The 13,966-nt window shown below is 40.3% G+C and overlaps 1 protein-coding gene across 2 annotated transcripts in view; it reads right to left on the reverse strand.

The window, feature by feature from the left end:
• Positions 1–347: 347 nt before the first annotated feature.
• LOC141132493 (protocadherin gamma-C5-like) overlaps positions 348–13,966 on the reverse strand; it is a 177,206-nt gene continuing 163,587 nt past the window's right edge. For both annotated transcript variants that reach the window (XM_073620962.1, XM_073620961.1), the window contains exon 4: positions 348–10,122. In XM_073620962.1, the coding sequence (XP_073477063.1) occupies positions 9,905–10,122 (218 nt within the window). In that variant the 3' untranslated portion in view covers positions 348–9,904. The remainder of the gene's footprint in view (positions 10,123–13,966) is intronic.

Below are 13,966 nucleotides of genomic sequence, written 5' to 3' on the forward strand. Positions count from 1 at the left end.
CTTGTATTACACCCGCCATGCCTGGTAACCCACTCTACAAAGAAGGATGTCAGCTTTCCCTAACCCTTGGGTCATCATTGGGCCTCTTGGGCCCCGGGACCTTGCTACAAAAGAAACAACACAAATGAATAGAACACCTTTCTTTTGAAGAAAACATTTTATTTTTCCCAGAGAGAAAAAAAAGCAATATAAATTTTAGAGTATAAAACTTGCATGTAGTCAACAACAATGGTATAAATGGATCAGAGTATATATAATATGATGAAGAGTAGAATGGACTATGTGATACACTGGACATACTGGCGCATTGGTATAATGGACATCACATCACAAGCCACACAGGAGGATGTAAAAGAAAGGTCAGTTTACTGGTATATACAGGTTATTAGCATAATAGACTACGTCACCAGTACAGGATGGTCTAGGCTTCACAAGACAAGCATTGCTTAAAAAAATGGAAAGCTCATTTACCTTCAGTAAATTCAAACTATCTTATGGATAACTAAGTACAAGGTTGTCTACTTTACATTGAAACATACAGGAACGCACTAGGCTTACATTAATACCAATCTAATAAAGGCTGGGATACTTGCAGTCCTGAGCAGAGCAATCTGAAAAATCAACATCTTAAGGTACCAATGAACATTAGAACAATCAAAAAACTATCCATTCAGTGAAAGATTTATTTTTTATTTTTTTTGTAACCCAACACTCTCTAAGCCATGCGTACTTATAAGGTACCCATAGATATTTGATGATTACCAGGAGAGGGAAGCAGTTAGTATGTCTTTGAATAGTATAGGCTCAATTCAGTAGACCAGTACTTTTGGCACTGAGATCATAGTGCAGGATGGGTAGCTTTTAGTACTTATAGCTTCAGTGCCTAATAAAGTATGTATGGCTTTCCAGGAGTTAATTAATATTAGGCAGGGATTCAGTAAGAGTAAGTGGATTAAGGTTAATAATTCGTGTTAATGAGTTTGTCATATTAAGTGATAGGTCAGGTTTTAAGGTTCAAGTGTTATATATTTAAAGGTAAGGTTAAATGTCAGGATTAGGTTTAGTATTGACGATTCATTTTAAGGATTAGGTTAAAGGCTAGGCAGGCCATATATTAAGCAATTTTCAATCTTTCCTTCAACCTTCAACCATGGGTTGAAGGAAAGACAATTGGATTGGACTATCAACATAGTCAGATGGGGGAATCCCTCCTGCAGCACTATTGTGTTCTCCTGGTGGGGAGTGCGGGGAGCCTTCTTCATTGGCAGAATACAATAATAACTGCTGGCAGCTATAACTGCAGTGATTTGGCTTCAGTACAACCAGCCTGCCCATACAAGGATCGAAAATTGTCTGGTTTCTGCTGAACCGGTGGCGTTTCAGTCCGTCTTTGGCCAGCTTTAAGGATTGATACTAGAGTTAAAGTGGAGTTCCACCCAAAAGTGGAACTTCCTCTTTAAGTACTTCTTTTTTTTTTGGGGGGGGGGGAGGTATACCTGGTTTTGACAGGTATCCATCTCCCACTTCTGCTCTGGGCCGCCTAGGCGACTCCTCCTCTCCCCCTAGGCGGCCCCTTCCTCCCTGCAATCTTCTAGGACACGTCACAGGTCCAAGAAGATTGCACGGCCATTCACAATGCGCACCCGGCTGTGAAGCCGCAAGCTGTCACAGTCGGGTGCCCACAGGAGTAATGCCGGCGTCACGGACAGGCGGGGGAGTGGAGCGAGGCTTTTTGTAGCTGCTGACTTTTTATAAACATAGGACCAGGTGGAACTCCACTTTAAGAATAGTGTCAATAGTTTGTAGGGGTTTCATTTTAGGTTGGGTCGAATGTTAGTGTAGTGTAAATTAGTGTAAGTCAGGAATGTAATGTTTTGGATACAGTGTTTTTTTAATAATTTTCAGTACCAAAAGAACTGTGAACTATTCTATGAATTCAGGGATCACCTGTTAAAGCTGAACTAAACCCCCCTATTCTTTACAGCCAATAAAGCTGGCATCTTAGCCTCTGTTTAATCTGCAGTTACCATGCTGTTGCACATGAGATCAGTTATGACACTGGTGGTTTGATGGCTTGACAGCTTGTTAAAAGCACAAGCAACTGTGACAATTAGCATTCATGTCATACCTTGTCAAGTCATACCTTGAATAAACCTTGAATTTGCCTTGAAAAAGTTTAACCTTGATAAGCTAGCTAAAGATTGATTGAAATCGAATTTCAATCCATGTGTGGCTGTCCCCATTCTACAGAAGTCAATTATCAGACAAGCTGGAAAACATTTGTTGATCAGTGGCTAAAGCCGCTGGTCCATGTAGTCTGACAGTGTTGACTCCCACTGTCAGAATACAATGTTTCGGTGGGTGGGATTCCTCCCTCCACCTCGCTTGTGTGGATATAGGAATTTTTTTTTTTTTTTTTTTTCAGCCCACTGGCTGGATGAAAAAAAAAAAAAATCTATAGCCAGCTTAAAGGAAAAGTCCAGCCTGAGCTGGGCTTCTCCTCTGGGTTACAGGAGTGCAATTCGTTTTGCACTCCTGTGACCAATTTTCAGCGGAGAGCAGTCTGAAGTTCGCTCTCTGTTGACTTCACTGCCATCAGTCGAGGCAGAGCGACATTCCGACTTCCCAAGTCTGGATCCGCCAGCTGTCTTGATTGATAGCTGTCTCAGCGGGCCGCTGAGACGGCCTCTCCCTGGCCCTCCACAGCTCAGCGCTCCAATGAGCGTGGAGAAGCAGACCAGGAGCAATGCTGATTGACAGTCAGCATCGCTCTGCTCGGGGAGGAGTGAGAACCGAGCCATCGGTGGTGTTGGTGGTTCGGATCTCAATGCAGAGACGCCAGGGGACAGCTGCAGCATCGTTCTGATGCTCCATCCACCGAGGTAAGTATGATTAGCAAACAAAACAAAAACCCATACTTCTCTTTTAACTATTATGAGAAACAGTTAAATTAATGGGTTTAGTTCCGCTTTAAGTTCAGATGAGCTGGTGATGATCTGGTAGCTTCTAGATGCTGATAACAAGTACTTTCAGCTACAAGACACAATCTTAATACACACTGATGGAAAATCTCTGTAAAAGTGGCAACTGATTCTTCCCATTTCATTGGAGTAACGGAAGAAAATATAAACCGCTCAGTCACTGCATTTCCCTAGTGGCCCAAGTCACAACGTAGATCACATCAGGTCCCAGTGGGTACGGGACAGCTAATGTCAATAGGTACCTGCAGTTGCTGTAGGATTGTTTGTGAACTTCACTGATACCTTTAACAATACCAAGTTCTCCAAGATAAAAATGCCTTAAAAATACCACAAATGATTATCTGCATTCATTATCTTTTTTCGAATTCCTTCATGTATGCTGGCACAATGAAGATAGGCACTTTAAACTAGTTGAGTGTCAGTTATATAATGCACTAGTGATGATAATAGATATAGATTCTGGTATGTGTTGAGTAACAATGTAACCACTGTAGTACTCAGCTGGAGATTAGATACAAGCAAAATCTAGGGAATAATGTACCCTCCATTGCGCATAGCAGGTTTTATAGTCATCACTTAAGAGTTTCATATTTCGGTGGTCACAAAACTCCTTAATGATTCTAGAAATCCTCACGGTTTCATTTAAATTCCATATTATACAATAGGATCCAAGTTTAATCTACTAATAGATTTTTTATTTAAATTCCCCTGGTATGTACCCCGTTGCAGCATTGACCAACCGAAGAAGGGCCTTTAGTGTTTAACCATGGGCCAAAACTTTTCAGATACATAAATGCAGAATTCAGTAAATCTCATTTCCCATGGCCAACACTTTTCTTTTCTTCCAACGTTCATAAAGAAGCTTAATAAAATATTTCCTACATTATAGTGTTTCAGAAAACTTTGGCATTGTTTAAGAGTCTGATCATTTTTATTTTATAGCTGTAACATAAACAGATTATAGCCAAGCAAAAAGGTTTACAAAACATTATTATGCAAATAATCTGTGAACAGATAAGAACAGACCTAAACTCAACAGAAAATTCATTTTTTTTGTCAACATGAACCTTGATAGGCACCAGATTATCAAGTATCTGTGATAAGTGGAACAGTATTCATGATGAGCGTATACTCATTGTCCTGCACACAGAAGGAGATTTACAAAAAGCTGTTGTGGGACTGCCCACGCAAAATATGTGCTTTAGCCTTATTATACAGAACTGCTATTAAAATTAAATTATATGCATATTAGAAAAATATGATGGAATATGATTATAACATTCGCTAAATAAAGGAATAGCGTTGAATAGCACTGTGATGCTTTTTAAACCTCCTCCAAATTGCAGCCATTTATCAGAATGCAAAAAATTAGCTGGATACCAGGGACATCACAGTGACTGATTTTACTGTAACACATTTATGGAAATTATTGTGCGATATAAATGCATATACATATGGGCAGCACAGTAACTTAGTGGTTTGCACTTCTGCCTTGCAGCCCTAGGGTCCACTGTTTGAATCCTGCTCAGGACACTATTTGCATGTTCCCCCTGTGCTTGTGTGGGTTTCCTTTGGATACTCTGGTTTACTCCCAAACTCCAAAGACATAATGGTAGATCAACTGGCTCCTGTCTAAATTGTCTCTAGTATACTGCATGTATGCATGTAAAATAGCAACCTTACATTGAAATCTCCTTCACTGATGTGAATGTATATTATGTAAAGCACTTCATAAAATGTCGGCACTATATAAATACCTGTAATAAATAAATATGGCAGAAAAATAAAAAACATCTTACTGGCTATGATGTCTTTTCTGTGTTGCCTCTGACAGATTTCTGTTGAGGCTACAAGTGGCCATTTTCAGCACAAGCACAGTTGCTAGTCTTATTATGGAACCGTATTCAACTGGCCAAAATAAGCCAATTGGAGCAATAGATAGGTGTCTGCTAAAGTCTAAGGGTGCATACACACCTGCAAAGCACCCTGCCAGTGATTACATGTGAGAATGTCAGTGGGGGTTTCCCACTATTAGCTGCGAGTAGGCAATGGGAGGCTTCTGGCTTTTGAAGCTAATTGCTCCTACTCACATGTAAGCTCTCATGCTGTGATCTCATGTGAGTGATCTTCCCTGGACGCAGGCAGGGCTTATCACTCACATGTAATCACTGGTAGAGTACATTCACATGTGTCTAAAGGTACCTAGGGATCTAAGTGTTCAGCTGATTATCTACTTGCCTTAATTATCAGTGTAGCATTCATTGTGAATCTAAAACCTTCCTATGAATAGTGCCGCTCTCTCGCATTTTGGAGAACCAGGACTGAAAGTATGTCAGGGCAGAAAGGGTATGTCAGGGCCTAGAACTGAACCAGGACCTCTGCTGTGTCTGGCACAAACACTTCTTTCTGAGCCACCTAAGATGATTGCTTAGACAACTTTACATTATGTCTGGTTTCTCATGAACCTTGAACTCTTTGCTCCTCCCATGAACTTGCTGATTTAAGCCATGTCTCTGTATTTCCAGTTTGCTAGATTATTGTGCTCTCCCCAACCACTATCCCCCTCTTGTCACGCCTGCTGCCATCCATATCTTTGCTACCACTTGTTAGCAACCTTTGGCTTCTTCCTTGACTATGCTATTGCTTGATCTCTACCTGCTATATCTGCTACTGGACCCCAGCTTTCTCACCTCCTGGTGGGGTGATTCTGAGTACGACAACCTGGTACTAGCCCGCAGCAAAACCCATCTCCACCATCAGGAGCTCTGGTGAACACTGGTTAGTACTCAGATCCTGCACCTCGGGTGAACCTGTGCCATCAGCCAGGGTGACCTGCTTGTTCATTTATCCAGCTGGTTGGTGGGGCCCTCTCTACTGATATAGCTACTGGTCTCTGAGCCTGACCCCTGACCGTGACAGGGCATTTACTTGAAAATGTAGTGAACCCTGAAGCTCTTTAGACTCGCAACAGCTAAAGGTGGGAATTTTACACATGGTTCTGCCAAATGCAAGGAAAAACAATAGGGACTTTAATGCTGTATTGGTGGCTCAAAGTGATCATAAATTGTTATCAGGGATCACTAATTTAGAAGGGTAAATTCTATAGCTCTGTTCAAGCTGTTTTTCATACTAATATAAATGTGGTTGCTCAATCCACCTTGGGCTTTGTAATGGAGTTGAAAAGGATTATAAGATCGCTCCAAGGAGTCCAAGACAAAAGAATGATATTATTATCTCATGGTGCTCACCATGATTTCTTTTTTTTGTGCCACAATTTAGGTTTTTGTTTAAAGCTTACAGAAACAATAAAAGTTCAAATTAAGTGTACTGTAGACACAGTCACCTATTTTTACAAGCCTGAAATGTCCATTAGATTATATCTTATTGCTCAGTGATGTCCCTGGTTCCTAATTAATTGAAAGCAACATTCTCATGTGTCATGAACATTGTATGAAACATTTTTCACTATATAAGGTGCTTCCAACTCTGGATGTATTAAGTAACACCCACCACTGCTTTATGATTTCTTGGTACAACCATCAATCTTTAGTCCTGCCATGAACTGGTTAACAAGGAGATCTGTTCTTGTTATGCTATAGACCAGGGGTAGGCAACTTCGGCCCTCCAGCTGTTTTGAAACTACAAGTCCCATGAGACATTGCAAGACCCTGACAATCAGAGGCAGGGGCATGATGGAATTTGCAGTTTCACCACAGCTGGAGTGCCGAGGTTGCCTACCCCTGCTATAAACCATATCATGATGCCTTCATTTACATCTTCTCTATTACAAAATCCATGGTGGAAAGGTCACTTAGTCACCCTCCAGCCATACGAGCTGCTGGAAATTATTGAAGTATTACTTTATACTGCCATTGAAGATACATTATTAAAGATAAAATATAATTTATACTGCCAACAATTTACAACCGGTAATGTTTGTAAAGAACAGCTGCTATGATTGTATAGACAATAATTACTAATTCTAATTATTGTAGTAACTGTTCTTGTTTCTGTAGGTTTGTGCTGAAAGTTAAATTGATCCCATGCTTGGTTAAGACATGCAAATATGGACCTTATCCCAATGCACCTGTGAATACTGAATGGTTTGTATGCATGCAGTTTTCTATACACCTGTGTCAAACCATGAACCTCAACCAGTCACTGCAGGTAGAAAGAAGCATCAACAGCCACTACATTTTTCTACAAATGTTTAAAGGAAAACTATCACCAAATTCTATTTTAATGTGTTATACTAAAAAGTTTTTTGTGTTGCATGTTCTTACATTTAAAAAATGTAATTTATTTTTTGGGTTAATGATTTCCTATCTGTGTTACTAAAGCTTTGACCCCAAAATTGCTATTTTAACTGTGGAATGGCTGATTGAATCACTGTAGGCTTCCTGATTTCAGCAATATAAAATATACAATATATGTTTTCCTGGGTCCATCTACCTGCTAATACCATTATAGGAGGAACATAGTCTTCCTAATTGGATTTTTTTTTTCTTTAAGTAGAATCCAATAGGACGAGAAAGACTCTAGTGGTGAGACACTCAGTGTTCTGGAAACTAGACTGCTCATTTCTAATACTGCTTCTACAATGGAGTTGTAGAAGGAAAACCACATGCTGATGACCAATGTGTCTGCACTGAAATTATTGAGAGAAATAAGGAGCCAGAGTTAAGCCTAGTACACAGGATGAGCTTATCGGACGAATGATCATCCATTTTTTTTTTTTTTTTGCATGCTAACCACAAAGCTAAAATATAAGTTTACGTTAAGATTGAATAAGATGATAGTTTTCTCACCTGAACACAGTGAGTTTATCTTTTGTTTAGTGCAGTGGTCATCAACCCTGTCCTCAGGGCCCATTAACAGGCCAGGTTTAATGTATTACCTTGGGGAGATAGACTAGACTAGAATACTGCAATCACCGAGCAGCAAATTATATCACCTGTGATGTATTTCAGTTATCTTGCAAACCTGGCCTGTTAGTGGGCCCTGAGGACAGGGTTGATGACCACTGGTCTAGTGTGACCAGTGTGCTAATTCGCCTTCCTCCCTGATATCAGTCATTTAGCTGGGTCTTCATGAATTTTGATTTGCAACAGCTTACAAAATGTCTGCTACCACTCAGCAGATAACAGGAGCACTTAAAGTGAGGTTTTTACCTTTATGTGTTTTATTTACTATCAGAATAAAAATTAAGATCACATTAAAGTAGTACTATATTTTTTGCTACACAGTCGCTTATACATGATTACAATCACAACATACATTCTTTACATTTGATTAAACAAATTTTTTTTTTTCATAATTTTGCAGCCCTCCTGTTATAAGTAAGTTTTGATGTGAATTTTGTGAGTTATAGAACAAACTAGGCTTGATATTAGGTACAGATGCCAATCAACATATTTCATTATCAAGCCAAAGAACTTTTGTAGTGCTTACACATCTTATAGTTTCACCATATCTCGTTATATATTGATAATTACATCTTATTTTATATTGATAACTAATGATGTTACATGCCAGTAACTCTTTCAATTTCCAACGTCTAGCTTCAGCTACATTTTGCGTAATATGTTTGATCCTAAAAGCAGCTTGCCGAAAGGCCCCAGGTCCATATTAGTTGTTTCTTGACATTCATGTACTATTTATTACACATTCAAATATACAAAACTGGAGTGCAGGCACACAACACTTGATTTCCCTAACCCATGCCATCTATTGAAACATCTCTGTTCGTTTGTTTTTCTTACAGTGTGGAAAATTATTACATTTTATAGATAGATATGAAACAACTGTGTAAAAGGCTCTTGCACATGGATGCCAAAAGCCATTTTTTTAGGCATTCATGTTTTTTTTTAATGATCTAAATGCAGTCCATTGTTTTTAATGGGCATGTACACTCAGGCATGTAAACTTGTGCTGTGTGTAGATCAGTAAAAGAAAAAAAATCTGTTCAGTATTTCATGCATATGCCTGTATATCACAACCGTGTGCAAGAACCCTAAAGCAGGTCAAAATTGAATGTGCCAGATCAACAAAATGTACAAACATCTGTGTTTTTGTCCACTGAATTTGAAATGATTGTTTAGGTAGGTCCTCAGACACTGTAGTTGCTGGTAAGTTTAATGGATCAAGCATATCAAAATGTGTGACCAGCTCTTAAATATGCTTAATTCAAAAGCCTACCTGAATCTTACAATTTTTGAAAAAGTCTTCATATTTCATCTCAGCATTAACAGTAATAGCCATTGTCTTGAGATGTAAGTAAAATAATACCACAGTGTATAAAGCTTCTAAAGCTTCTACATCAAGTGGTTATGTACTACTGAACAGTAAGGGCTGAGGAAATTCCAAAGGTAAAATTTACTTGGCAAATAGAATGTGCTCTTTGATACTGATCATTGTATGTAGCTTCCTTAAAATCTAAAACAAAAGAGCAATTTTTCAGAAACTATGTATGCTACAATCTATTAAGAACCTTACACTAAGGTAATCAACAATCCCACATGTTAAAACATTTACAAATCAAATACAGAGTTTAAAATTACAGTGCAAAGGTTTTAGAGTCAGTCGACTTCTATTTTTGTCGTTGACTGACCTGGGTAATTTTGTAAAAAATTATATATTTTTGATTTTTTTTTTCTTTGAGGGGGAGGTCATTTTGTTACAGGTGGGAAAAATAAAAACAGTATAACAAATCACTGGCTAATATAAATTATGATAGCACTTATGAAAAAATCCTTTATGGTTCATGAAAAGTTCTACTATCAAAACCAATTTTTCATCATAAACCATGAACATTCACTTTCATTTTTTTGCCTTTCTTTGTAACATTCAATATGATTTGGTTGGAATTAAGTGCTTAGAGTAATACGTTCGCTTGGTGTAAGTTGCACACAGCTATGGAAATGTTATTTTTTCTCCTTTTTGGCTGTTTTTTTCTTGTTCCCTCCTGAGGGTGCAGGAGTTCTTGTTTCTTGTTTCACAGCAGCATTAAGCGTGGCAGTCCCTGGAATATATATGTTCTGTCTATAGTCAGGTACATGCTGTAGAGTGAATTGAGGCCCATAACAGGCACCAAGACCCATAGTCCCTGTTCCTCCTCCAATGTTGGCGTTTTCAGCAGCTTCTGTAAGATCAGAGGGAGAATTAGATATGTATAGAAAGTACACATTCAATTAAAAAATTGAATTTCATGCATTTTTGAGCTATCCTGTGGCAATTGTAATCTACACTACTCAGCACATTTCAAATGTTTTAAAAAAGGATTAAAAGAGTAGTTCAGGAGCTTCCAGGATTTTGTCTTTTTGGTAGTTGCTACCTGCTGCCTGAACACAACAGTCTGTTTACCATAGAATATTCTCTGGTCACAGCATTTACTTTCATTTTAGAACATTGGAATTGTAATATCAAGAGAAACAGTAGTTATTTTTTGTAATCCAATAAGCTTACTTGAAAAATCAGCTTTCATGTTGTGAATTCACAACTTCCTGGATTCCCTGCATGTTTTGCAACTTCTCCTCCGCGGTTTACTTTCAATATATAAGAACTACATATACCACGTGGTACCTTACTTTTTGCAAGCTGTGATTTCTGAACTGACTGTGTCTCCTGAAACTCCTCCACTCAACACCTCTGTGGTTCAGAAGCCAGGCTCTGTGAATTCAGTAACACAGCTTTGCATTGCAACAGGGCATAGTAATTACGTGTCACAGAATTGAAGGAAGTAAATGTGAAGGGATCTTCACAAAATAAATTTACAAGCTTCAAGATTGTTCAGAGTAGGAAGAGTAGGCTAGAAATAATTAAAATACAATGTAGAAATGAATATAATGATATACTTTAATCAAAATTGCTATCTTTAGATGGGCCATAGGCCTCTTGGAAGGTGGTAAGAGTATAAATCAGTGGCGCTGCTAACTGTGGGCACCCATGGTACGTGCCCCGCATCTCCTGCAGGTTCCCCTGGGTCCCTGAAACTGTGACCGTCCACCATTATAGCAGCCAGTATTTACTCTTGCCAGCTGCCTTTCACAGGAAATGCACCGGGGGACACAATGACCTACAATGACCTAAATGGGGAATAACATTGATTTGTGCAGGGAAGGACATTTGGCCAGGGGGGAATTAGGTGGGGGATATTGGGGGGTGTGCTGGGAGATGAATTTTTGGAGGGGTGACAAAAGTTTGTGAGGATTTAAGCTCAGAGGAGGGGACAAAGATTTATATGGATTTTGTGCTGGAAAGGGTGATTTCAGCAGATGGAGGAGATATAACTATATAGATAACATGTTCCTATGCCCTAATGTAGAGCTGTTATGGGTATAACTGAAGGTCACAGAAAAGCTAATGGCGACTGGCCAGGATACAGCCTCCCCTGCCTTTCTTATACACTCCTGATCCCTTCACTGCTGACTTCTGCATAACATACTTTCTGCCGTTGCACTCTATGCATCACACACCCCTGTACTCTGATTTCAGTTTCATACCCTACACCAGTGATGGCGAACCTATGGCACGCGTGCCACAGCTGGCACGCAGAGCCCTCTCTGTGGGCACGCAGAAGCTCCAGGCACACAAAGGCATCTTGCATTTCACTAGGAGGACAAAGCGCCCTGTGTCCTCGCACTGCCTACCTCCTCCAGATCACGCACAGCACTTTGACTCAGCGAACAACTCTTTGGAGAAAGAGCTGCGGGACTGACTCACAGACTGGAAGGAAGGGTGGCCAATCATCTTCCTCAACCTGGGAATGAACAGCCAATTGAATGGCATGGGAGAAATGGGCGTTTGTTTGCCTGGGGGGGGGTCCCTTCTTTCCATTGGTGAGAAAGCCCAGGGATGGGCCATGCCACGTGACCATGTTCTGTCCTATGGTGATAACAGGAGAGGTGTGTATGGGTAGAGGGAGCAAGACGAGCTACACGAGTGTCACTGCACCACTGCCGTATCACAGCATAGGGGGGAAGGGGTGGTGAGTTGCAGAGGGGGGACCAGATGTGTGATGGAGGGGAAAGCATGCCATGAGCTGCATGGAGGGGTGTGATGCATGGTGAGGTGTGCTATGAGTTACATGGTGATGTATAATGTGCTGTAGCTCACTAATGTGATGTGACCGGTGCAATGTGCTGCATGGCGATGAATGTTGGCACTTTGAAATAAATAAGTTGGTTTTATGTTGCAGTTTGGGCACTCGGACTCAAAAATGTTCGCCATCACTGCCCTACACTATACTGTACACTATGGTACATTACATACTTTTGTCCAAAGTGTTCAAAAATATATTCTGTCGAGGTTTATGCATGTCTGTGAGACACCTGCTTGTGTCACAGCAAATAAAGCATATTTTATAGACACAAGGAGGTTCAAGTTTTATTTTTTAATGTTAACACAATTTAGCCACACTCAATCTTTGCCACATTACTGCTGTCCTTGAGTTACCCAAGGGTATCCCAGGCCTTTTACAATTCTAGTATCTTGGTACGAACGCTCTAACCATCTGCAGATTTTTTTTGGCCCAGCTTTTACTATAAAAGGTAGGAATAGAATGCATAAAACAGCAGTTTGCACTTTTACAGACAGATCCAGTGACTGCTTGTCTCAGGAAAAACAATAATGATCACAATTTCATAATTTTAATTACTGTAATGATCTAGCATAGTTTTCTGAGATGGTTGCATGCCTTTACTAAAGGTTAAATTAAGTTCAACAAGGCTGAGGAGATATTTAATCCTCTTTCTCAGTAGCATAGGTGTGAGCAGCCCATTGCATTAGGGTGTGTACCCCAAAAGCTCAAACACACATGCATGTGTATATTATATATATTTATATATACGTACACCCCTCACATTTTTGTAAATATTTTATTATATCTTTTCATGTGACAGCACTGAAGAAATGACATGTTGCTACAATGTAAAGTAGTGAGTGTACAGCTTGTATAACAGTGTAAATTTTCTGTCCCCTCAAAACAACTTAACACACAGCCATTAATGTCTAAACCGCTGGCAACAAAAGTGAATACACCCCTAAGTGAAAATGTCCAAATTGGGCCCAAAGTGTCAATATCTTGGGCACGGAGTTCACCAGAGCTTCACAGGTTGCCACTGGAGTCCTCTTCCACTCCTCCATGATGACATCACAGAGATGGTGGATGTTAGAGACGTTGCGCTCCTCCACCTTCCCTTCAAGGATGCCCCACAGATGCTTAATAGGGTTTAGGTCTGGAGACATGGTTGGCCACTCCATCACCTTTACCCTCAGCTTATTTAGCAAGGCAGTGGTCGTCATGGAGGTGTGTTTGGAGTTGTTATCATGTTGGAATACTGCCCTGCTGAACAGTCTCTGAAGGGAGGGGATCATACTCTGCTTTAGTATATCACAGTACATGTTGGCATTCATGGTTCCCTCAATGAACTGTAGCTCCCCAGGGCCGTCAGCATTAATGCAGCCCCAGACCATGACACTCCCACTCCCATGCTTGACTGTAGGCAAGACACACTTGTCTTTGTACTCCTCACCTGGTTGCTATCACACACGCTTGACACCATCTGAACCAAATAAGTTTATCTTGGTCTCATCAGACCACAGGACATGGTTCCAGTAATCCATATCCTTAGTCTGCTTGTCTTCAGCAAACTGTTTGTAGGCTTTCTTGTGCATCATCTTTAGAAGAGGCTTCCTTCTGGGACGACAGCCATGCAGACCAATTTGATGCAGTGTGCGGCATATGGTCTGAGCACTGACAGGCTGACCCTCAACCCCTCCAACCTCTGCAACAATGCTGCCAGCACTCATAGATCTATTTCCCAAAGACAACCTCTGGATATGATGCTGAGCACGTGCACTCAACTCTTTTGGTTGACCATGGCGAGGCCTGTCCTGAGTGGAATCTGTCCTGTTAAACTGCTGTATGGTCTTGGCCACCGTGCTGCAGCTTAGTTTCAGGATCTTGGCAATCTTCCTATAGCCTA

The sequence above is a fragment of the Aquarana catesbeiana genome, linkage group LG03 (assembly GCF_042186555.1).
Source record: "Aquarana catesbeiana isolate 2022-GZ linkage group LG03, ASM4218655v1, whole genome shotgun sequence".
NCBI lineage: Eukaryota > Metazoa > Chordata > Amphibia > Anura > Ranidae > Aquarana > Aquarana catesbeiana.